This window comes from Rissa tridactyla, chromosome 6, assembly GCF_028500815.1.
Source record: "Rissa tridactyla isolate bRisTri1 chromosome 6, bRisTri1.patW.cur.20221130, whole genome shotgun sequence".
Lineage (NCBI taxonomy): Eukaryota > Metazoa > Chordata > Aves > Charadriiformes > Laridae > Rissa > Rissa tridactyla.
In genome coordinates, this window is record NC_071471.1 from 30,997,649 (window position 1) to 31,022,414 (window position 24,766).

Sequence of the window (24,766 nt, forward strand, 5' to 3'; positions counted from 1 at the left end):
CCTGAGATTATCCAAGTTGAACTAAAAGGCCCATTAGAATGGTGGAAGAAAAAAATACAAGATATGGCGATAACAATGATATTTACATTTGCAGTCCACTCTAAACTTGCTTTCTGAGTTTTCAGTAACATCTATTAAAAGAAATATTATTTCAAAATTATTCCGTTAAGTAAAGGCTTCTGCTCTAGGGTTATGGTTAGCATTATTTTTTTTTTTTGGCAAAGTTTGTCTTAAATCTCAACAATGCTTTTTCTTCTTGTCTTCAGTCTCTTTTATGTAGTCAGTCAATCGATATAGCTTCAGCTCTGCCTGTCTTGGAGCCTCTGACAGAGGCTGGCGATGTCGGCCTCACCATCCGTGTGCTCTGCAGTACCCGTCTTGGCAAGTACGAGGAAGCCATTGAGCAGCTTCTCGAAAAGTGTCCTGATGCAGCTGTATCGTACGCTCAGCACGAGCTGAAAGATGACAATCGGGTGAGCTACTTCCATTAAAGTTGTTCAGTTTTGTTGTTTTGGTTTTGTTGGGGTTTTTTTCTAACTAAAATGCTATTGTGTACAGACAGACTCTGGATGGATCAAACAGCCCAGCTTTCAGACAAAGTAAATTGCCTAGCTTGCTTTGCACCTCTTGCTTGGCGTTTGAATTCCATAACTCAGTCCTCACTAATTTTAATGGATTTTTTTTGCCCACTTTCTTCTGTGACTTCTTGTGTTTGCTCTAGTAAATTTAAAGCATAGTCTTTTCAGATGGGACAGTGCCTCAGGAAAAGGGAGAGTAATGTGTTCCTTTTTCCACTGTAAGTGAAAAACTAGCTAGTTTCTCACTAGTCAGTGTTCTAAATGTTTTGACACTGTGGTACAAAATGTGACATTTTAGTGATAAGCTAACTGGCAAGAGAATATACTCCTTCAAATAAAATCACATGTAAATGTGTTTTTCCTGTGTTCTAGTGGCATCTTCTGACCTTATAACATCAGAACATTACTGCTGCACTAGTGGAAAAATGATGTTCTTTATGTCCTGTTTTCCCTTTAGGTCTCTATACAGTTTTAATTTTGGAACTGATTTTGTTCCAGTGTTCCAGGAGTAAAGGAGTTTACGTCCATTTTGCATCACAGCTACTCAATTAATTGTACAGTTTTGCTAGCCAGAGTCAGCAAAGGTGATCCGCTACCAGATGGACGTACTAGAACAGATTTGTGCTTTTTATTCAGATGTGGAAATAGTTTTCTTTGATTGTTTCCACGTTAGTTAGAGCTGAATGTGAGGCTGCAGTACTGAGTGTGCACACGGGTGGAAGAAAAGAGATGACACATTTAAAAGGAAGGAGAGAAATCTCTTCCTCTCTCTTCATTCTTATCAACAAAATTATACACAAAAGATAATTCACTGCTCCAGCTGTTGGAAGTAGACAAATCAGGTCAGGAGACAGAGCAGTGTCCTTGCTGTAGTGCTTTTCACACTTTGCTTGGAGCTATTTGGAGGGAAAAACCTTAATCTTCTGACTGCATTAGTCTTGCTAATTATGTGACTTTTTTCCTATTATAAACTTTTATCTATAGAGGCACTAGGGGGCACTGTGTAAAAAAATTTTCGAGCATAGAAAGATTGCACTGAAAATTGAAAATACAACATGTGCAAAACCACTGCATTTCAAAGCATTATATAAATTAATTATTGAGTTCATCGTAACCTACCTGTCTCTGTACACATCTGAGCTTAGTTCAGTGTATTATTTTTAGCAGGTCTTTCATACTCTTACTTGCAGCGCTTGTTAATTTACACTTTTGTTGTGGGTTTTTGTGGATTAGGCTTTGTGGTGGAACAAGCTGCTTCCTGAACTTTGCAAGAGAGCCAGACTCACTGGAAATGACTGCCCTGTTCTTATTTCATCACTGAAAGGTAAATCGGTTGATTGCAGCTCAACTCCGGAAGCCTTTGTACGTCATCTGACATTCTAAATACTGCTCAGGTGATGGACTACGGATGTGATAATTTGGAAAAAAAAAGGGGGGGGACTTTTTTCTACAGTTAAAGCTAATGCAGCTCAGCAGGCTTTCTAGTCACCAGCACAGGATTTTGCAATGTACAGTCTGTTTGCTGCCTCATATAAAAATCACGACATTTATTTTGTATTGAAAACAGGTAAATTGTGGGGAGCTTATAATTGTGGAAATTCCTATATAGGTCAGGAATGGACGCCATTAAAACCCCTTACTAAATAGAACTCACAGATAGTAATTGGGGGTATTTTAGGCTAAATGACTATATGGTTCTAAGCAATGACAGTGTAACAGGCTGCTGTTGATAAACCTGTGGGCTTTTAAGTGTGTATTGATGATTAGGTCATAGACTGAAAAAAACACAATGTGTTACTACTAGAAGTAGAGAAAGCAAGCCCAGTAGTTGATGTAGTCCTATTACATGTTTGTAGGAAGGCCATAATATTGTGTATAGAGGAGGGGCCAGTGCATTTGTTTTGATAGAATAAGATTGAATAAAGCATTTTTTTTTTTTTTTTTTTTTTTTTTTAAAACCCGCAATGTAATGCCTGAGGGTAGAAAAACAGCATTACGGGGTTGCATTGTGCAGCACAGTTGCCATGCTCTATCATAAAGTTCTAGTTTCTAGTGCTGGTGGTTTGTTCATTTGAAACATTGTTTTCACGCAGTAACTGTGCTGTAATTGCTTAAGAACATAATACTAAACAGATCGCTGGGAGATGCTGCTCGCAGAACTTCCCATTTTACAGACGTGCTAAGTTACGGTGCTAGTACAGATGTCTAGGGCTTCCTTTGCATTGGATACAAAACACGTCAAGTACTAGATCAGACTTCCGTAAGCATCAGTGCCAGACGTAGACCTGAGTCAAGGCAGAGGTATGGTTTTAATCTAAGACATAATTTCAGTTTACTTTTGAGATTGCCTATAGCTGTATAGTGTCTCAAATTTCATTACAGTTGCAATATGTAGATAATTTGATGACTTCAGTTAGTAATTACATTGTTAATGTTTTTTTGTTTCTTTGTTCTAAAACCAAAATACCTAAAAAAGATTTTTCTCCCCTGCTCTGGGCAGAAACTTTATCAGTTGTTGCAATGGAGCTGGAACTAAGGGATTTCCTCAGTCTTCTACCAGAAGATGGAACTGCAGCATTTTTCCTGCCACATCTGCTTCACTGCAGCCAAAGGAAGCTGCTGACCTAAACCAAGGAAAGTCTACTATGCGCTCAAACACAAGGGATGTGCTGGAATGAAAAAGTAAATGAAACGAACAGTAGAACTACGTATAAGGTCCTGTGGGACGTATAAGGTACAGGGACTGTAAATCGGCTTATTTCTCAGTTGAAACCTTACGACAGCTAGTGAATGGCAGCTATTGTCTGAGGCAAAGCATCTGTTTTGAAGCTAATACTGTTATGCTCTGACGGAGGCAGCAGACCAGAACTGGAGGGTGGTTGGACTGGTAAAAGCACAGCTATTTGGCTCTTGGGCAGGGTCGCTCATCTTCTCCATGAGGGTGAACTTACGGCCAAGGCGGCTAAAAATACAGACTGTACAGAGCGCTGGGGCATGCAGTGCTCACTGAAAGTAAAGCAGTCCCAGTTCTGTGTTAGCTGGTTGGAGCACTGAGCTGAGGAGGAGTTTAAGCTCCGGCATGTGGCTGACGGTAGGAGTGCGTGCCTTACGCTTCCAAGGGGAACTGGGCCCCACTTACATTCCCTTGAATTCCAGCTGGCAAAACCAGTCAGCTGTTCTGTTGTCTTAATTACATACCCATGCAAGTGTTACACTGAAGATGTTTTCGTCTAGCAGTTCACAAAAAGAGGCCATAAATCAAAGAGAAAGAGAAGTGTTCCCAAGGGCAGTGGAAGATACAAACTTCTGCTTGCTTGCTTGCTCTTTTTTGTTTTCTTTCTTCTCCTGTTGTGCTCAGTCAGTAGACAAGTATTTGAAGTATCACTAGGTCACAAATCCAGCTGAAAACTCATTTCTTCTAGGTTTTTTTGGTAAGCATCTCAGGTACTAGTGCAGGTATGTACTGCTGTTTGTCTTTCCAGAAAACATCCTTCTGTTCCTTCAGCTAGAATTCAATCATAATAAACTGTCACAGTGTTTATGACCTTCTTATGAATGCAGTTTGGTTCTTTGAGACTCTACCACAAATAAAACAATGACTCCATGATCCCATAAACATCTAAAGGCCTAATTAGCTGACATTGACTCTTATCAAATCCATTTTGACTGGAGCTATAATGCTACTTAAACCTGTAGAAGTGAATCAGAAGAGATCGTCTACATTACAAATAAAATATATTTTTAAAAAAAGGAGAAAGAAAAAAAATATTAACTTATCTATGTAGGATTCCTGCTATAGCCAAAATCAGTGATCTAATTTACTAGTAGGGGTTATGCTGATTTCGGTGAAATCTTTCTACCGTAAAAAAGGCTAAAGAGATTTAGACTTGTTACAGAGAAGCAGCTTCCTTTGTTCTGGTAGCTGTAAAGCCCACGTTTTGTTTTGCCTGTCTGTCCCATACGTCCTTCCCTCTCTTCACAGGGTCTAACCTATGTAGATTTCGGCTATTAAACCATAACTGGATGGCATGGACGATGCCTGCTCTTACGGCTTTCATTTTTGACCAGCATTGGTCACGCACTAATACTGCTGCTTAATTTGCCCAGGTCTGCACTACGTAACGGACAGCAAAAGGCCATTCATCAGAGCAAAGCTCTCAGGTGTAGTAGTCACCAAATTTTGTCCTTCGCTGTCTGAATTTCATCAGACTTATTTCAGCATAACTTTGTCTGTCGTAATTATTTTTATAACAGAAAAACAAAAACATCTTGTGCAACCATCATCCCTCGGCCATTGCATCTTTTTCACTATCTTAAAAGATGCTACTGGATAAAATTTAAAAATAATTCAATGGAGATAACAGAACTATTTTTTTTAGCTGTTTGAGTATATGACAGTGTATATATTTTAAGTGTGAACCTAAAGTGATAACCAAATTTCTGTTTTCCAAGCAATAACTACTAACATATCTGACTAGTAAAACGTGACAGCAGATACCTAAAACAAATTTCGCTGTTACACAGTGTTATTTACAAACTTTTTTTAAAAAAAAAAAGTAATTACATTTTCATTTGTCTCTTCTGTGTTCCTCAGCAGTTAAATAACATGCATTAGGCATCACCTAGAATATGTTTAGCTTGCAAGATACTATTTTTATTTAGAGAAAGAGATACTTATAAAGCTGTTGTATCCATTCAGCTGTCTTAGTCTGTGGCCCTTTTGTTAGCCGTGGGCCACCAAATGAAGTCTTCCAAAACACACGTGGAGGTCCAGGACATAGTATTTCTCAAGAAATGCTTGACTGAAGGGAGTCCTTGGAGAATCACTGTGGTAAAACGTTTTCATCATTCTCGTGTGTCTGCCGTACTGTTACACTTGAACTGATTGAATAATCTTAGGAACAAAGAATGATTGTCTGTAGGGGGAAAATAGCTTTTGTTACACACATTTCATCAAAAGAATACTCTATGCCTGTGGACAGCAGAGTCCAAAATGAGAGCAATGGATCTCAATACCTTCTAGAGTTAGATTTAAAAACAGCATTTAAAATGCGCTGAGGGGTACGTTTTAATGCACTTCAGATGGCTGATGATGAGAAATCCAACACGCTGCTTCTACAAGTTAAAGTCTGTTTCTGCATCTCTTTCTGTGAACTCTTAAGTCAACTTTTTTATTATCTGTGCAAGTTTGGCACAATGTATTCTGTACGTCAGAATGGTTTATAAAATAGAACTAGATTGTGTTTAACATTCTAGTCTATGTTTTTAGTATAGATACACATGTACATTATATAGTGGCGTATTTATATATACATACACACATTTTGAAATGTTCCTACTGTTCTCTTTCTGCCAGTTAGCTATAATGCATACCTATTATGCTCTGTCTTTTGAGTACAGGAAAGTGTTGCTTTTAAAATTGTATTGATTTTGTAGAAAGAAGAACTTGCACAGTTGTTCAAGATTCAATTATTTTTACAGGTAATACTGCTAAAGCGAGATAATAGTGTCTGTAAAGCTAAAACACATCCTGTAGAAAGAAAACACTATTTAGTTTTTCAGTACTTGAAGTGTTAGGGGTGATGACTTCAGCTTTATTTACCAGCTCTTCTTTTTGTTTTAAATGAAGATTGAGAGGGAGTCTGACACTACTGGCACTTCTTGGGTACAGAAATACTCTGTCTCACGAAGAATTCTTTTTAAATAAAAGTCTGTCATTTTAATTTAATTGATGGGAAGCTGAAGCAATAGTCAGTTAACACCCAGTCCTTTAGCTACTTCTGTTTTCTGAGCAGCAGCGCTGAGGCAAATATGATTGGGTGGCTTGCAGGGTTCTGGCCTCCAGACATCAATGTTACGACATGAAACACTGCTGGATGCTGAACTGGTTCTGAGTACGCTGGCCCGTCTGAGAGCCCCCTTCTGCATCTTTAAACATAATGACCATTACTGAGATAGATAAGCTCCTACCTTCCTTTGGGAGCACGGTGTAGGTTGCTTCCATGCCTGCGTGGATGTGGTCAGTGACGTGGCAGTGCAATAGCCAGGTTCCAGGGTTCTGCGGGGTCATTTCCACAGTCTGAAAGGTCCCAGGGAACAGATCAAAGACATCTGCCCGATAAACCCCTGTTTGCTTCAGGACAAAAAGAAATAATGGTTAAAGGGCATGGCATTACCAGACGGCAATAATTTAAGCTACGTTTTATGCATATTCCCACCAAATTTTTTAATCACAGTTGAGTGAAAAAACTTCTACTGTATGTCATTTTTACAGAAACATCACTTTGTACATCGACTTCATGCTTAAAAGATTAATAAACTAGCAACTTAGTGGAAATGAAGGAAGACTACAGCTGTTGTCTCGCCACAGCCATGAAAATTCACAGCTACCTCCTCGAAGCAACCTGTGAGGTTACCAGTCAGCAGATGCTACTGGCAGCTAGTCTCCATCTCTCGGGTGTTCATCAAATACAGGTTTGGGGCATAAAAACTCTACGGTCAAATGACAAGTCCTGCTTAATGTCGTAACATCTGACTTTTCACCAGAGGTTACAGTCCTTTGTATTCAATTTACCTCTCCTTCTTAAGACAACATAAAATTAGTGGGAAGGACCCGTTACCTTATAGTCAAAGCTGTGGCCATGGAAGTGCGCTGTGTGAATGTCTATTTCATTGCCCATTCCCATCAAATACCAGGTTACTTTATCTCCAACGTGCATAGTCAGACCGTGTAAATTTCCAAACACCTTGCCATTAATGGCTAAAAAGAGCGAAAGAGCAAGACAGAGAAAACAAATTAGATTTTGTGTAGTGTTATTCTCTAAACTAATAGGATACAAGATTTGAAAGCCAATGCCAGGCAAAATAATGGCTTTGAATGGTATATAAAAACAAAACAACTGGACAGCATATTCCAAATGGGTCTGATTATATTCCGTATTTAACTAGAAAATAAGACATAGTTAAAAGAAAAGTTCTTTACTATACACCATTGCTAACATTGCAGTTGAAGATCTGCATTTCCCGCAGCTCTTTGCAAAGGGTACGCTCTGCTAGGACGTGCGTTCAGGACGCACATTGCCGTTCCAACTTAGCCACAACAGTTGTTTGCTGACATCAAATCAAAATTTCAAGTTTCATTTTTACTCTTTCTCTCCTCAAAATTTCAATGTGGGACCATGTTTCCATAGTTTAAAAAAACAAAACCAAACAAAGTCATTCAGTGGCATTAACAGTGTTTTCAAATAGTTTGAATTAAATTTTTCAGGCCTTCTGCCCTGGAACTGGAAATTCACAGGGGATGAGAAAGTAAAATTTACGTGCAGTACTTTCAAATACATAATTTCATAGTTTCCGGAGTTATATTAACTAAATTGGGAAACATACCATGCATTTTATTACTTTCAAGGAATTCCTCATCCTCTTTGTCAACAAGGTGCGGGTTGGCAGAATAGGTTTTAATGTTTTCATCCAAGTACCAGGACTCATTTTCATCAAAAACCATAAAAAGCAGAGCAAACTGAACTTTCCTTTTGGTATGAAATGATGGCAGATAATGTTTATGACACACAACAAGTGTGCCTATTAATCCACTGTAAGTGTCCTGAAATTACACATGAAAAATTATATAATTACAAGTTGCAAACTAAGCAGAAGCACTTTAAATGACAGATGTGAATCCTCTTACTACTTTTACAGCTGTCAGTATCTGAGAATAAAGGTAGCCAGTGTCAGACAAAACAAGGTTATTTCTTCACTGCTTGGTGCTACCCATGGATCAAGTTCAATGGACTATGAAGAGTAGCTGCCCCTTTTTCATCTCTTGCTAGAAATAAAAGTTTATTCCATTTTAATTTCTTGCTCATCTTTTTTCTCCAAATTCTTATTATGTTTTAGGATTTCGAGCTTGGTTTCCATTCAAAATATACTTCTTGACGCTTTATTTGTGTTTGCTGAGACACGAAGGAAAGAATACATTAATTTCCATTAAAAATTATTAGTCATCTTAAGTTAATGGGTGCTTGTACAAAAATGGCAGATTCCACAGTTGCGTGTTAGTTTTCCCACACGTGACTGTTTAGCTATTGAGCAAGCTACAAAGTGTTAGCTTTAAGAATGAAGTGTGAGGGAGGTGATCTGTACCAACAGCAGAACCAGGGAGCAAGAACATGAAGGGCCATGACTTGCTGACTTCCTTGCGTTTTTCAACAGACATTTAAATTCAAAGGTGTGGGAATGGGGGGAGTGACTTGACAGGGAAGAAAGCATTTCAAACTCATCGCATCTTTTGCTGGAAGTATATCTGTGTTGAAGTCACGAACAAAACCCTTGAGATTGATAATTGATAATGTACCTTAATAATGTCCACCGTTGAATGGTAGGCCCATGCAATGCAGTGTGGATCTCCTCTCCCAGAACTAGATCTCTCTGGGATTTTCCAGACATATGTTTTTGTTTCACCTGAATTTAATAAATATCGATGAATGTGCTGACCTATAAGAGGTCATCCTGAAACAGACGTTAGCTCCATTTATAGCCTTTATTTGTCTCAAACATCCTCTTCCCAGTTACTGCTCTGGCTGGCTTATTGTTATTTCCCTTCTGCAGATCCCTGACTCTTCTTGCCGGCGGTTTTTTTTTTGTGTGTGTGTGTGGCTGCACTGTCCAGTTTACCATAGTTAATTAAAAAAAAAAAAAAAAGTATCTTTTGTAAAGGTCACAGAGGAACTTCTGAAACAACAGCTAGCATGAGCTATGCTCTCCCTGTGCAGCCAAATGTTTGCTTTCATAAAGGTGCAGCCACGCTGCGTCAAAAAAGTACTGATCTGTCAAGGGCAATAGGAAGCAGTGCCATCTTAATTGTAGAAATATTTGTCATAATCAGCATCAAAAATTTAAGAACCTGAGGTAAAAACAAACACAAAAACCCAAAGTCTTTCTTGCTATGCTAAACTGAAAGCTCGCTAAACCTTGCTAGAAGGCTTGGTGTTACGTGCTAGAAATAACCAAGGATGCTTTCATACCTGGGTTAGTTACAGCCACAGCGGAACTGTCTGTTTTCACTCCATGGGCATGTATAGAATAAGGTCTTGATGCCAAGTTCTTAAAAACTATTATAATTTTATCTCCAATGTTTGACATAAGCAGTGGCCCTGTTGGATTGAAAAGAAAGATTAACTTGGTTTTACAAAATATCAGAGCAGAGAGAGAGAGTCAGATTCTTGTGTGCAAATACACAACATTGGCTCATAATTTAACTAAAAACTATACACGGATGATGTCATTCACTATGATATGCCATCTTGAGTCACTGAAAATAAGTAAAGGCCTAAGTTTCAAAAGCTCCAAGCACCTACTGTGTATTTCAAGTCACTTTGGATGTTGCTGCCCAGTTTTACGCTGACTTTGAAAATACCGGCCTGTGATCAGGCAGCAAACCAGGAGGGTTTTTTCCTTGTAGAGCAAGCAATGTAATCTTGTGTGGAAAGCACCATAATAAAAGTAGCAATTCCATGTAGGTTTAGGCAGTTTGTGCAGGTAGAACTATACTCGGTATTATTCAAATAGCATCTTCTTGGTTTGTTTCACTGCATTTTTCCCAGTTTCAAAGCTGAACTTTATGATGATTCTACCTTGAATTTCCAGGTGCTGCTGCTCCTCTGCTCTGTGTTTGGGAGTGCTGAATGTCTGATCAGTGTACTCACGATATACTACTTTTCTGTATTTTGAGCCAATGAATTTGTCATCTTTATTCAAAAATGGGTTGCCAGGGCTGGGAAAACAAAACAAAACAACAAACGAAAACGTAGAGATAAGAATACGTCATACATTTCTTCATGTATTTTAAAACATCTTTTGCAGGTATGTCAATTAAACATCAAACAAAAATCCATCTCAGTGAAACAGTAATCTATCTCATAGATAACTGGTATCTTCAACATGAAAACATTCTTGTTAAGCTGGGTGGTTTCTCTGAACCTGGAAGGTTAAAAAAACAGTATAAATAGTCCAAGTCTATACAGTATTTAAGAGAATGCTGAGTGCTCGGCCTGGCAGATATTTCAAATTGCAAGAAGTCATCCAGCAACTTGTGTACTGAAAAGTAGAGCCCTCAGTGACTTCTGTAGATCTGAAATGAAGCCTAAAACTTGTGAAATTTAAGTGTCTTGCTGAAACAAAACATGGGTGACGGATTCTCCGCTGAGATCATGGGGGCTGGAGACAGTGGGGAAAAAAAAAGAGTCCCATAACAGAATAGTCCATATTACTTGTGCTTAGAACTATGACAGCATCCACTGTGGTGTGCAGGGCAAGGACATGTGCTGCCAAGCTGAGGAAAAAGAATAAAATATGAAAATATAAATATATATAAAATATAAAAACACCTAGGAAACTACAGTGTACTACTTGAACCTCAAATGAAGTTATACAGATGGAATGCATAGAAATTCATCTGTTAATTGTTTAGTCTCCTCTGCTAACTTGTCAGTTCCCTCTTATTGAGATTCAAATACTGTGAATAAAACACTAAGATGACAAGCTTCAAAGTGAGTGGATTCGATCATGGACTTCTCTTGTGTAAGCTAATGAAATTGAGAGGAGTGAGAAAGAACCTTACTCAGAGCAGAGATAAACACGAGACAAAGACACGTTACATACTGAAAGTAATCAAATATCAGGACAAAGCAGTCATCATATCTACAACAATGAACATTCTAAGCATTGCACATCAAGGACTGTACCAACGTCAGTAAACAATAAATGCATGTGCACTATCCAGGATTCATGAAAATCCGCAGCTGGCCCACAGAAGGACCATGCTGCCTTTCTGGACCAGAAATGCTGGACCATTTCACAAACATCGTGCTGTCTGGCTCACAGCTACACAACAACATTACTAGAGAAGGACCACAAATTCAAGTGAGCCCTAAGAATAAATATGCAAAGAAAGCGTGTCTAGAAATGCCTTGAGGAGGAAAAGGTTCAGAGGAGAAGCGAGTTGCTTCTTGACTTTTTTGCATTTTTTTTTCCCCTTGTGTATATTCCAAAGTACCTTTCCTCATGGTATTGATGCCGCTCAAATTCCCATGTCCTGTTAGGAGAATAATCCCATTCAACTTCCACTGCAGCAATGTAGTAAGTCTTTTCATGCAAATACATAGACAGATCCACATTCCACCAGTGGCATTGTTTCACTTTGTAATTCTGTTTCATGCCCCCTGTGTAGTGATCTGTTGTCAGGCACGACACTTCAAAAACTCCTAGAGGTTGTACAAGAAACAAAGACTTGAGGACAAAAATCTGTTCCTAGTAGATCTTGAGATTGTATTACCTATGTTGATTTAGTGTACAGAGACTGAGACACAGGCTATTGCTCATATAAAATCCAAATTCTTTGTGTAGTATGGCTACTTGTAGTAATAAAATTCAGCATACATAGAAGCTAGACAAATCAAGGCTTTAGCATTAAGAGCGTATGTCCCATGAACACAAGTTTGCTGTCCTTCAAACACAGCTGTACATAGTTTTAGCACCCAAAGGATCAAAATACCAACTATTTAAAGCTTGTCTCTATGCATAAAATGTTCATAGGTCAACAGTTTCTAAACTAGTAATGGGATTTTTAAACAAGTCGTTTACCTTCAGAATCAGGTTTCATAATAGCCGTAAGAAATGTATGTGGAAACAGATTTGCTGTATCCCTTGTTGTTCCTTTAGTTACGAATGTGTTTTCAGAAAAGTATATCCCATGGACATCAACTTCTGACCCCAAGCCCATCAAATGCCAGGAGACCACACTTCCTTTGCACATCTCGAGGCCAGGTTGATTTCCGTACATGTAACCATTAATGGCTGCAGAAAATTTGAAGAAGGAAAACCCACCTTGATTAACATATTACTTAATGCTGCTGTACGGCTTAAATAATGCACGCTTCAGATGTAATGCGATGCCTTAGACTGGTGGAAATATCAGTAATAGAACACTTTATCACATCAGCAAAACTAGAGTGAACTCAAGCAAAACAACTTTTAAAACAAAGTGATTAAAAACAATTTCTAACTGCTCTTCCTTTCAATGTCTAAAGCAGAGGTAGCTGACTTGACCAACTGGCACTTCCACAGTACAAAACCCGTCGAGTATGCAGGATGCGTAAAGCATCCTGCTTTATCCCCTGCAAAACCCTTCAGCCACACGGAGGAGACAATCTGAAGGGGTTTTTAGTTTGGGTTACTAATCCTTTCTGCCTGCTCCTGTGCAAAACCTTCAAAGCCTGGGCCTCATAGGTCCCACTGAATGCTCAGTATCAAGGCTCTGTAAATAGTAGGAATGGCCCCTGTACAAGAGAGACGGGAACATACTGGGGGGAGTCCAGCAAAGGGCCACAAGGACGACAAAGGGACAAAAAAGCATCTCTCCTGTGAGGAAACACCTGAGGGAGCTGGGGCTGCTCAGCCTGGGGAGGAGAAGGCTCAGGGGGATCCCATCAATGTGCATGAACCCCTGCAGGGAGGGGGCAAAGAGGACAGAGCCAGGCTCTTCCCAGTGGTGGCTGCTGGCAGGACCAGAGGCCGCAGGCACACACTGACACACAGGAGGGTCCCTCTGGACATCAGGAAACACTTTATCACTGTGAGGGGGACCGAGCACAGGCACAGGTTGCCCAGGGAGGTGGTGGAGTCTCCATCCTTGGAGACACTCAAAACCCACCTGAACATGGTCCTGGGCAACCAGCTCTGGGTGGCCCTGCTTGAGGTTAGAGGTGATGACCTCCAGAGATCCCTTCCAACCTCAACCAGTCTGCGATCCTGTGAAAATCCTCCTTTCAGCTATACCACCTGTAGGGCAGAGGTTGGTTTTCTCTTGCTGCCCGGTTGCATTCATAGGGGTTGCACACGGGCTACAGACCTAATTCCTCCTCCTGTCTGCTCCAAGTGATACCTAACAGTGCTAAATGCTCAACTGCCAGGCAAGACACTGAACAGCTGGCATTACATTTTGAACTACCACATTTAGCTGAAATTGAATTTCATTCAAACGTGGTTTTGTTTCCAATTGAAAGGAATGAAACGTCTCTGCCACTCTACAGTTTCCCAGTCTCCAACATAAGATCACAAAAGTAACAGCCTTATTGTAGAAATGAATATTTGGGTAGCTAATAATTTTCTTACAGTGCATTTTGTTAGACTCTTGGAAGTCCTCATCATCTTTGTCAATTTTATTAGGATTTAGTGTAAACATCAAAATATTGTCATCCAAGTACCAGCTCAGATTCTCATCAAATACTGTGGCAAGTAGAAAAAACTCCATGTTCACGTTTTTCTGTTGAGAAGAAATAGCACAAAGGAAAATAGAAGTGAGTGAACAGAAAATCTCAGGGGGAAAGTTATATCTGCATAACAATTTGTAAGTATAATTCACAAAGTAGGACAGAAGCACACATTGATACTTCATTCTCATAATCTCAAAGCTCTCTAATTGCTGGATCTGGTGACTAGATATCTGCTGCTAATACTTTTTCTACCAGCAGGAACCACCTCCGGAAATGAACGTGTGTTTTGGTCTTTAAAGTCTCCGCTTCTTTTTAGTCATTCTCATCCTAGCTGAGACTTGAATACCAGCGGTACTCACTGCGGTGGTGGTTTCACAACACAACGGCTTTCTATCAGGAACCAGACTGAGTTTGCCTTTTTTTTTTAAAAACAAAACAAAACCCACTCTCTTCATCTTCTGTGTTCCCCTCAGCACCCGGGTGAGGCTGTGGTGTGGAGAGGAGGTGCTGCTCAGTGGCCATTAGTGTGGCAGGCCCCGAGGGCACACTTCAGGAAGAGAAAGCAGATTCAGCTGCAATGATGCTAATGCTTCCATTTTTCTGCTTTGACTGACCTGTTTTCCAGAAGGAAGCAGAGCTCCTTTCCTGCACACCAAGAGAGGACCCACAAGGCCGGAGCTGGTGTCTCTGACTGCATCCACCGCCGAGTAATAGAGCCAGGTTAGACAGTCTGGATCTTGGTCTGTGGGGCCCACGTCTTCTGGCACGTTCCACTCGTATGTAAACGTACCGCCAGGATTCACGTGAGAGGCTGGAGATTCAGTACCTATTACAGAAATCAACATTAGGAATTACACCTACGTTTATTTATCAGCTTTAACACATCAGCATGCAGGAGAGCTCGCTCCCTGGTGCCCGCAGGATCCCCGTCCGCAGGCGCACCTCTGGAGGCGGCGCCGTACCGTGCCCCCTCGTCGCTCTTGCGGTAACTCACACCATGGGGCTGAACGCTAAACGGGCGGCTGGCGTTGTTCCGGAAGGTCACCCTGATCCTCTCGCCCACTTCAGCCTTGATAACAGGGCCTAGGAAAGAGTACACGGGCTAGTCACAAGATGTGTCTGTCAAGTGATGTACAGATCACCACGAGCTCGTCGCAATCAATGGCTGGCTGCTTTTCCCATTGCGTGGGGAACTGCCCCCGGCCTCTGTGGCCACAGACCTGGTCCCTAGCCCACGGCCTGGATCACGTGGCAGCCCAGCAGCAGCTGCACTGCTCCATTCCTGGTTCCTCACGGAGGCCCAGGGACATGCAGGACAGTTCCTCCCTTTGGAAAGGGACCTACAGGCCTTTGCACCAACCTCAAACTGAGTCCAGAGCCATGCCAGACGCAGACAGGTTACTAACAGGTTTAGACCTGCCTGGCCTTATAATCCAGAGCCTGACCTTCAGAGACCATGACGTATTCCCACAGGCGGGTTGGGGATGACCACAGCATTGCCTTCTAGAGCTTTCTTACAGCCTGGGGTGTCTCCTGAAGGAAGCCACAGGCACCAGCACCTGCAGGAGGCAGGGAGAGCCAAGGGCCCCCCTTGGAGGTGGAGGGGCACTGCTGGCTAGCCAGTGGAACTGACAGTTTACTCTCATATCTTTGACATGAAATAATTTTAGGTGTCTTACCTAAGAGTCCAAGATGTGCTTCCTCTGCGAGTCTTTTTTTATGTTCAGTGAAAGAACCATCTGTGTATTCTTTGTAAATGGCTTTTTTATAAGAGCCACCAATTCTTGTCTCACTTTGTTCAAAAAATACGTGAGATTCACTGTGTAAAAGAAACGGGAATAGATGCAAACAGTTCACGTCATAATGCTCAGCTTTGCAAAGGCAGTCAGGACATCAACCCTATTTTCCAAGGTTCTTTTGAGTCTCCTTTCAGTGATTTGGACACACACTTACCTGCAGTCCCATATGAGGATGTGCAGGAATCCATTATCCTTCACTAACTTCTCTTTAAGAAGAAGACACTATAAAGCCAGCACGCTTGGAGACTCATCAACAATGATTTCCAGTCTATATTCCATAACCTGAAGTTTAGTCTTTTTTTTTTTATTAAAAGTTACAAATAATTCAACAACAGTAGATACAAACACCAAGAAAATGTAACATCTAAATAGAAAGTGAAAAGATTTAGCCTATGCTTTTTAGTCTACACTTTTACTCTTCAAAAAAGGACCTTTCGATGTTTTACGAGCACTATTCAAACAATGAACTCTACCTCATCCCTTGTGGGGAAGGTAAGTATTCTTTAACTCACAGAACAAAAATCTGAGGAATCATTGTATTCAGTGAATTAATCCAGGTCTTAAATATGTAAACACAGAGCAAAGGGCAAAGCTACCTCATGCAAGTCATTTGCTAGCTGAGATGCCTTTAGCATGATTTTCATCAGCTGAGGAGATGATCATGAATTCCTAGCTTTATTCTCTAACTCAGAATTATCAACCGCCTTGAATCATCAGAGGTCACTGCTTACATAGGACATTACAATTCATCTTCATCCCAGTGAGATTACTAACATTACAGCAAAATTTATAGTAAGATTGCAAGGAAAACAATAGACCTAATTTGGTCTGATACTTATCCTGGCATTAATATTTAAGCAAAGGTGAGGACAATAAGAGGTTCTGCTTAAAAGTCAACTCTACCATATGTCTTACCTTATTTAGCATGTTTATATCAATTCTGCTTGGAAAGTAAAACTTCTTTTATTAGAAGCATTTACCTGTCAGCGATTAATTCTTGTCCTGTAAAATGGTTCATTGCAGATGGGCCATAATTCCAGATGACCTCTTCAGCAGCAATGAAGTACTGTCTTATCTTTGAACTCTCCTTGTGAACTGTTGTGGATTTCCTACAATCTTTTACTTTAAAAAGGGCCTGCATACCACCTGCAAAAAAAAAACAAAACAACCAAACAAGGAAGCTGAGAAAGGGATAAGGAACTGCACTTGGTTTTCTCTTTCCCTGTCTACAATAGCTCCTCTCTTTCCTGCAGAGTTCCCATACCATTGATGCACTTGCAAATCACAAACCAAAGGGAAGAGGAATCATATAAAAGAATGGAGGCCAGCTGCACTGGGGTGTAGAAACACAACCATGGTATTTACGTGGGCAGACAGGTGTGGTGAAGTGCATTCTGCTGGTAAAGTTGCACCTGACGTGGTATTACAGAGATCAGGGTGGAGTGCAAACTGCAGTCAGTTAGCACTTCAGTCAAGGCCAGGTGCTGCCAGGCTGACCATCTTCCCTCTAAATCTAATCAAAGCTTAATTGTGAAACTCCCGGATCCCTGCACCCTAGGAGAAAGGTCTGTTAGCACACCTGCTTGCTGGAGATACAAATACTATAATAAAGAGAACCCTTTTACAGCTACAGATTAGGCCAATTTGTAGGATTTAATTCTTGCCAAGGATGCTTCAACAACATCAGGATGCTGCTTGATGTGATAGCTATTTCAAAACTTATAACCTCTGTGTAGTTGAATCCATAGGCTAAACATACTCCTTTTTATGCCAGAATTTTCAAGTCCTGGAGAATGATTTTGAGTTCTGTGTTCCTTCCCACTTTTGTGACAAATTAGTTCTCTAACTCACTTCTAGGGATATAGATCATGGAAAAGTGGGATATAGAATCATGGAAAAGTGGAGAATTAGCTTCTAAGTATTTCATATGGTTAGCAAACACTGGAAATACAGAAAGACACAGGGAAGAGAAATGCAGATCTTCTCTGCTTATTAGCCAGTGCACTTCCCAGAGCACGTCTTTGCCAGCAGGCAAGTCAGCCTGTCTGTCCTGTGCCCCTGGCCCAAACATGGAATAAGCCCTGACTATTTTGCTGGCAAACAGAAAATTGTAGTTAATTCCCTTCAGTAAGAGGTAAGCATCATGCTATTTTTTTTTAAAGTTGAGGCTTTCAAAAGTGCAGCTGTGCCAATTGCTGCCAACTGATAAAATCCAAGACAAGAATTTCCTCAAGGCCGCCTAACACACTTCTAGGCATTTCAAGTACGATGTGAGTTTTGCTGCCTAGAAGAGAATATCGTCTGGCGTATAGCCAGGTCAGGCTAAAGTGACTCAGTAAACTGTTAGCTTAAGCTAAAAAAAAATTCCGATCATTGGAATTTATTCTGTACCTTCGATATGGTCGTTCACTTGGCAGCTGAGCAGCCATTCCCCAGCAACCCTTGGTATCATGACAGCATCAATAAATGTGGCTGGGAAGAGGTTGATGGTGTCGACTCGATGATGCCTTTCTATTAAGGTCTGTCCATGAAAGTAGGCTGCATGGATATCAGCTTCATTACCCATGCCAAAAAGATGCCATTTTACCTTATCTTCCACACACATTGTGAGGTTTGGGAGGTATCCATACATGTATCCATTGATTGCTAGAAGAAATGTTATTTATTACAGTTACCTTCACAAAACTTAGGATCTTTTCTTCAAAAGCAGGCGTGATACAACCATTGCTCTATTTTTTCAAAATAGAGAGAGGCTCAAAACAAAACTCCACACCGTTGGAAGGGAGCCAACATCAGACACATGCCTCATCCGCACAACTACCTGCACAACCAGCAGCTCCTGCCACGAGGCTGGAATCCATGTCAGAGCCAAAGGCATCTTCTTTGTTGACACTAACAGTAAAAACTGTTTCTCTAAACTATGATATTATAGTACAGAGTTCAGGACTAAGAAACAGAACAAAGCAACACAACTCTGTTTAGAGCACCTGGGAAATCATACTGGCAGAAAGGTTCTTGGCCCCTAAGAATTTTATATCACAACTCCAAAGGTTTGATTGTACAACACTTGCCATTACTTTTAAAATTTTTTATCATTATTATTTAAAAAGATCTTTCTTAATCCTCCAAGAAAAGGCCCTGCTTAAAAAAAAGAATTTATCTACAGTTTATCTTTAAAAGAGACAACACATGAAAATATTACTTCACCGTATCAGTGACAAGCAACATTAATATAACATTCTCTCACAGTGCATTTTATTGCTTTCCTGGAAGTCCTCGTCGTCTTTGTCAACTTTGGAAGGCTCAGAACAGTATGTCCTGATATTATCCTCTAGATACCAACTGAGATTTTCATCCATCACAGAAAACATAAGGATAAATTCAGCATCAAAGTGTTTATCATTGCCCTTATTCATTGTATCTGAAAAAGAAAGCAGTATATTCAAAGTTTTTGGCAGCTGACAGCTTTTTAAGTGTAGTATCAGTTTATTTCATATTTTGCCACTTTTCTTGACTGTAAGTGTACACGTAAACTTACAGACACGCTCAGAAAACAAAAATCAGTGTTGATAGATACTATAAAACAACTTTACTAAGAATAAACGTTGCATGTGATAAGATTACAGTAAATCTGTTTCTCATACCAGTATTTACACATCCTTTTGCATTACTAGCATGAACATTTCTCGCTCATATGGATTTGTGGACAAAGTATTCTGCAAATTATGTTTGCTATCACACACAAAATCAAACTACTTCCTATATTATTGAAAGGCAGCTAATTGAGAAGACAAAAAGCTGCTATTTCCAAATTAACTGTAATCTTCTCTCACAGTAAATTATTTCACTGATATTTATCAATAACCATTATCTATCACCTCACATACGTGTTGATTTACTTACTTACTGATTTATTTACAGTTTACCTTTCCTGCAAATTATTAAAGGTCCAACGAGTCCTGAGGCAACATCTCTTGGAGCATCTATGTGGGAGTGGTAAACCCTGGTTATGCAGTCTGCATCTCCCTTAGCTGGACCTTGATCTTCTGTCACGTCCCATGTATAAGTGTACTGGCCTCCAGGCTCCACAGCATCGTCACTCTTCTGCAAATTTTTGGTGTTGTCGGGATAAAAAGCACCTGAAGAATGCCACACCACCGCCATTAACACAACACATTCACAATATGGTGCCAGGGTAGCACCTGCCATGCTTTAAAGTTGACTGCATGTTGCAGTAACACAGACTGAACATCTGAATACAGGTAAAAAAATTCTTTAAAATCAGGTGAGTAGCTCTTTTCCTTCCCTTTAGGAGTCTCTTCATTTGCCTTTGAATTCCATGGCAGTGCTTCGATTAATGGCACATTAAATTTAGTTCTTAATTTATTAGGAGGACACTATGTACTTCTGCTAAAAAGATAACAATTCAAATATTTGTGAAACACTTGTTAAATATTAATCTTGGAAAGTGTTCTAAAATATTGCATATGTCCTCAAGGAATATAGGTGCCACTGGAACGAGAGCAACAGAAAAGAATATTTAAACGTTGTTCCAAAAAGTGCATGTACTGCTACATAACACGCTGTTCTGCTCCCACAGAACGTGTCCGTATCAAGCCACATCCTAGTTGTAATGAAAAACTTAACAAAATATTAGAAGTTAGACTGATACTTCATAAATTCTTCTGATGAATAATTTTTAAAGACTGCTTTTGAGACGACATCATATTCTCAACAACTCACGCACTGTTTTCAATAAAATTTTCAGCAGCCATATCCTGGTGCCGTCCGTGCAGAAAATCCCTCATTGCCTCACACGCTGAGCGAGGGAACATCAGCTACTGCAAGGGCAAATCATCGCTAATCCCAATAGCACCCCTACAATACATGTTAAAGCATGTCAGACTTTTATCTCATTAATTTATTAATAAGCAGTAGCTGTTTCCCCATTTTAAGAAAATCTTGTGTATCTTATAGACAACATATACAAATTTAGCGTTAAGAATTTGTAACTTTAAGTTATCCCTGTTAACGGCATCAATTTTTCCTTTAGATATCCTCAATACTTGCATCTCTTGTACACCATTATGTGCTTATTTCATGTGAAACATAAGTACTTTTATTTCAGGTGAAATGTTGATCTAAAAATGCCTTCTTTTTGAATTCCACTTTTGGCTTTGTATTTCACTCTTGACAAAATTATCAAACTTCTTAGCTCCTGTTTTAAATTGTTTATGTTCTGTTTTAAATCTTTATTTACTTGACCAGTCTTCTCTTTGATGAGAGAATATCACTTACACTCAGAGGAATGACTAACTTTTGATAAATTCTGGCACAGAACGGACTCAAGCTTACCTTCATTTTCCTTTGTGTATCTTACACCATGTGGATGCAGCGTGTAGTTTCTGGAAGCAAAGTTTTTCAGGTGAATAATAATGGAATCTCCGACTTCTCCCTTAATGATAGGGCCTAAAAAACCCAGCCAGGAAGGTTTGTCAACTATCACATCGTATAAGTGATTGGTGTACTGAATGTAGACAGCCTTCTTGTAGGTGCTTCCTATCCTATTTGGGCCTCTTTTGAGAAAGACTCCAGCCTGCCTGTAACGAAAATACACAAACACATCCGTAGTGTCAGATACTCAGTTTATAGTTGAATGGTGTTAATTAGTAGGGTCTCAAATAAAGACCAGGCCTCCGTAGTGCTGTCGCAAATATATCTGTGTTTAGGAGTAAATATGTCTCTTATTGTAAAGAATTAGGCACCCAGATAGAGATTAAATATTATGCACCAACCTGAATTTTTTTCTGCCTATTTTGCACACTGAAGATGAAGGTATTTGATACAATTTCAGGCAAACTTGAGACCATGTGGACAAGGCAATTAATAGTTCTTATCGCTCAAAACTTTTGTACTTGCATGCTTAAATTGCTGTATAATTTTCCATGGCCTGTTAAAAATAATAATTTCTATCATCACACTATTACTGCCTAGTCCTTGCTCCATTGCAATGAGGAACAGACTTTTCAGCTGTAAAATACATTTAAGATGTTTGGACATGAGCAAAACTACAAGGTGTTGCTAACGTCCCGTGTGTGCATGGGGCAGGGGGACATGCAGCGTGCTAAAATCGGTGAGACCGAGCCCTCAGCTTGCTCACCAGTCATAGATGAATCACAGTATCAGAGCTTGATAAAGTCTCATTTTTACAGATTCATCCCGATAATACACAAACAGGTTACATGACAGCAGGGAATTAGCAATGACCTCTTCAATCACTAAGTGCCTTAACTGCTGGACCGTTGCTCCTCTCAATTAATTATTAATTATATTAAAATCAATGATATTAAAAATGAGACCTTGGTTAGCGAGGAAACAGCCGTGAGCTAAACTGAGACTGATGGAGATGGTATTTCCCACAGGTGGTACCAATACCTCTGAACCCTGTAGCTATCACGGATCTGCTGCCCAAGCACCACCAGCCACAGGCGAGGGGTCACCATGATCTCTAACAACGATCAACCAGGAACAGCTTTGGAGCCAACCTTTGCCTGTGCTGAGGGTCAGGTACCTTTCATTAGGTATTTTAGTCTCTGAGAAGAGTTATCTTTGTGGAAAACGTGCTTCTATTTGCTAACTACAATGGTGAGAGAAGCTGCCAGCACTGGCTGTTCAAAGCCATAGAGCTACTTCTGGCTGGTGCTGTCAAGCCAAACCCTAGAATCTCCAACAACAAATCCTCCTGCACACTTCCCTGCCCATTTCAGTGGGAAGTAGCAGCTGTGGAAGTAAACCTACTTCAGAAGGAGATAGGTCAACACTGCCTGAAGATCAGCAGCCTCCCGATTGCTCATCTTATGAGGGGATGGGATGACGGGAAACCAAGCCAACTTGGTTTTATGTTCCCAGAAGGCCATATTGTGAAGTGAGCTAATACTGCCCAAAAATGCAAAGTATTTCCCACAAGGCTGAGCATTGTTTGAGCATGTGGGGAAGGAATTGTTTGTACCTTGGCAAGCACAGATCTGAAGTGTAATTAAAATGCCAATTCAGAGCTCCACGAAACTTGGAAAGCATAAACTTAGTTGCAAAGGCTCAGCTACTGGAAGACTGAGTGCATGAAGCTTTTTAGCCGCAAACTAAATCAAACAAATATGTTATGGCTCTTCTTGGACTGTTCAAACAGCTACCATTTAGTTGTAGAGTATTCCTTCCAGCAGGTACACCACACTCTTCCCTGCCCCTATAAATATTCATCTCCAGCCAAGCACAGCCTCATAGTTGAAGGGTTCAGGCGGAGAGGAAGAATCCGAGAAGCTGAAAACAAAAAGTACAATAAAAGGGACCAGCCCCATTGCAGGCATACAACCACTGAAAAACTGGAATTAATTTATCATGCTGCAAGTTGCCCCCAGGCAGAGAAAAGCAGTGAAAGTGCAGTGAACGGTGGCAGCTTGTTGTATGACAACACTGCCCCGCAGTTTTCAGACGAGATGCCCTGCTTCCACCACCTATCAGAATTTCTAGCCTGCTGAACCACTGGCAGTATCTTACATGTCACTCAGTTTATGAGGAAAAAAAAAACAACCACCAAACAAAGCAAGTTGACTGCTTCGCCTTGTGTCTGATGAAGTGGCAGATTATGGCTGAGATATTGTTGGCTCTCACCAGAGAAAACCACGGGAAATCTAATCCCTCATCTACAGACTAAATGACAACTGTATTGTTAAGATTTTTCTGATTTCTGACTTCTCTCTCCATTGTTTTTATTTTAGTATAGTCCTCTGTCATTTTAAAGGCACTGAAAAAATAGAAGGAAGGAACATTTTTGTTCTCAAATATTTCTCTGATGCCTTTTATATCTGAGTTTTCCTTATTGATTATTCATATCTTCAGGGCACTCTGCTCCTCCTCACCATGCTTATCCTCACCCTGCTTCTCGCTCTCACCCTGCACAGGACCCTCCTGTCTCCTCCCCAGCCCCCCAGCTCCTTCACCGTGGGTGGAAGGACCCAGCTCTGCGGCTGCACCTCCAACAAGCGGAAATGACCACAGCCAACAGTAACTATCTAAAAAGGAAACCTGTGCCTAACAGGAAAGTTCAAAATTTGTCAAACTCCTGCATTTAAAAACATAACAGCAACAGCCTTCTCTTTAGCACTAGCACCTTAGCCGTTCAAAATTAAACATCACTAGACATTTGGGGCCTTTTTCTAGTCTCTACTTAGTAAACATTTCATTCCGACAAATTCACAGACCGCCCTGCATATTCCAATGCTCCACATTGGAACTCAATTCTCAAGCAAGCCAGGAAAAAATCAAAATTCCCTTATATGTCTGACAGAAAATCCACTGACACCAACATGATTCATTTCCCTGCCTTCACCAGGTTTTCACTCTGGTCCTAGTGCCTAAAACAGACAATGCTGTAAAATCAAACTCATCCAGTGTAAACACTTTTACTTACTCTTCTTCTGCAAAAAGCTGTCCAGAGATGATGTCTGTATTGCCAGGCGCATAGTTCCACACTGTCTCTGTAATGCCGATGTAGTACTCCCTCTTCACTGCCCCAGCTCGGCAACAGCAAGAAGCCAGCAAGCAGCTTAGGAAGAATAGCTTCATTTTGCATTCACGAACCTTGTGGAAAACGTGAAATACAAGCAATTTCCCTTTATAAATTCTTGTCTCTCCCACTGCCCACCCCTCCTCACCTCCCCCCTCCCGGCTCCTGTTTGCTTTGGTGAACACAATAAAATGTTGCACAACGTCTCTGTGTGTCAAGAGTAAACAAAAGATTCTGGTCGGTTTAGCTAATCTTCAAAGAAATTTTTTCAATTTCTGCCAACCTTCTATCACACAAATTACCGTTTAGACTGTTATCGGATTATAAATTTTGTAGCTGAATTGAAAGGACTGTAGATTTAAATAGATTTACAGCCTTAAGCTTAATTACATTCTTCACCATGTTTATCACTCTCGCTATAGCTACTACTGAGAATATAATTTCTGCGAAGCGCAGCACAAGAACACAACTTTTTAAGTGTCCTGGGAAAAGCTGTAAATGACATGACTTTTCCCTGGTGTTTCTGCACTGACACGGCCGCGGGGAAGGCAGCCC

General features: G+C 40.4%; 2 protein-coding genes across 5 annotated transcripts in view; one reads left to right on the forward strand and one right to left on the reverse strand.

The window, feature by feature from the left end:
* Positions 1-10,113, forward strand: part of HPS3 (HPS3 biogenesis of lysosomal organelles complex 2 subunit 1) — a 25,767-nt gene extending 15,654 nt beyond the window's left edge. For 2 of the 4 annotated variants that reach the window (XM_054205096.1, XM_054205097.1), the window contains exons 15-17: positions 267-473; positions 1,812-1,902; positions 3,079-4,119. In XM_054205096.1, the coding sequence (XP_054061071.1) occupies positions 267-473; positions 1,812-1,902; positions 3,079-3,206 (426 nt within the window). In that variant the 3' untranslated portion in view covers positions 3,207-4,119. Of the gene's footprint in view, positions 1-266; positions 474-1,811; positions 1,903-3,078; positions 4,120-6,852; positions 7,201-8,276 lie in introns of those variants that run through there. The other 2 variants (XR_008466954.1, XR_008466953.1) reach the window with 2 other exon arrangements.
* On the reverse strand, positions 5,207-24,336 carry CP (ceruloplasmin). Its single transcript, XM_054205095.1, has 19 exons — positions 24,116-24,336; positions 21,004-21,248; positions 19,575-19,787; positions 18,896-19,069; positions 18,040-18,294; positions 16,629-16,794; positions 15,529-15,668; positions 14,792-14,932; positions 14,464-14,675; positions 13,749-13,899; positions 12,219-12,431; positions 11,632-11,839; positions 10,211-10,350; positions 9,602-9,730; positions 8,932-9,038; positions 7,965-8,181; positions 7,199-7,338; positions 6,549-6,711; positions 5,207-5,494 (listed from the first exon to the last, which is right to left on the reverse strand). The coding sequence occupies exons 1-19, from the start codon at positions 24,268-24,270 to the stop codon at positions 5,424-5,426; spliced, it is 3,240 nt and encodes a 1,079-aa protein (XP_054061070.1). The 5' UTR covers positions 24,271-24,336; the 3' UTR covers positions 5,207-5,423.
* Between the last annotated feature and the right edge of the window lie 430 nt (positions 24,337-24,766).

What these genes read in the sequence shown, in the direction of transcription:
- CP (XM_054205095.1), bottom strand. Translation starts at nt 24,270, where the DNA reads ATGAAGCTATTCTTCCTAAGCTGCTTGCTGGCTTCTTGCTGTTGCCGA. An exon ending in GTACGGCGCCGCCTCCAGAG is followed by an intron (nt 14,676 to 14,791) that starts GTGCGCCTGCGG and finishes TTTCTGTAATAG; the next exon opens with GTACTGAATCTCCAGCCTCT. An exon ending in AGAGTCTAACAAAATGCACT is followed by an intron (nt 12,432 to 13,748) that starts GTAAGAAAATTA and finishes AATTTTCTGCAG; the next exon opens with CCATTAATGGTTACATGTAC.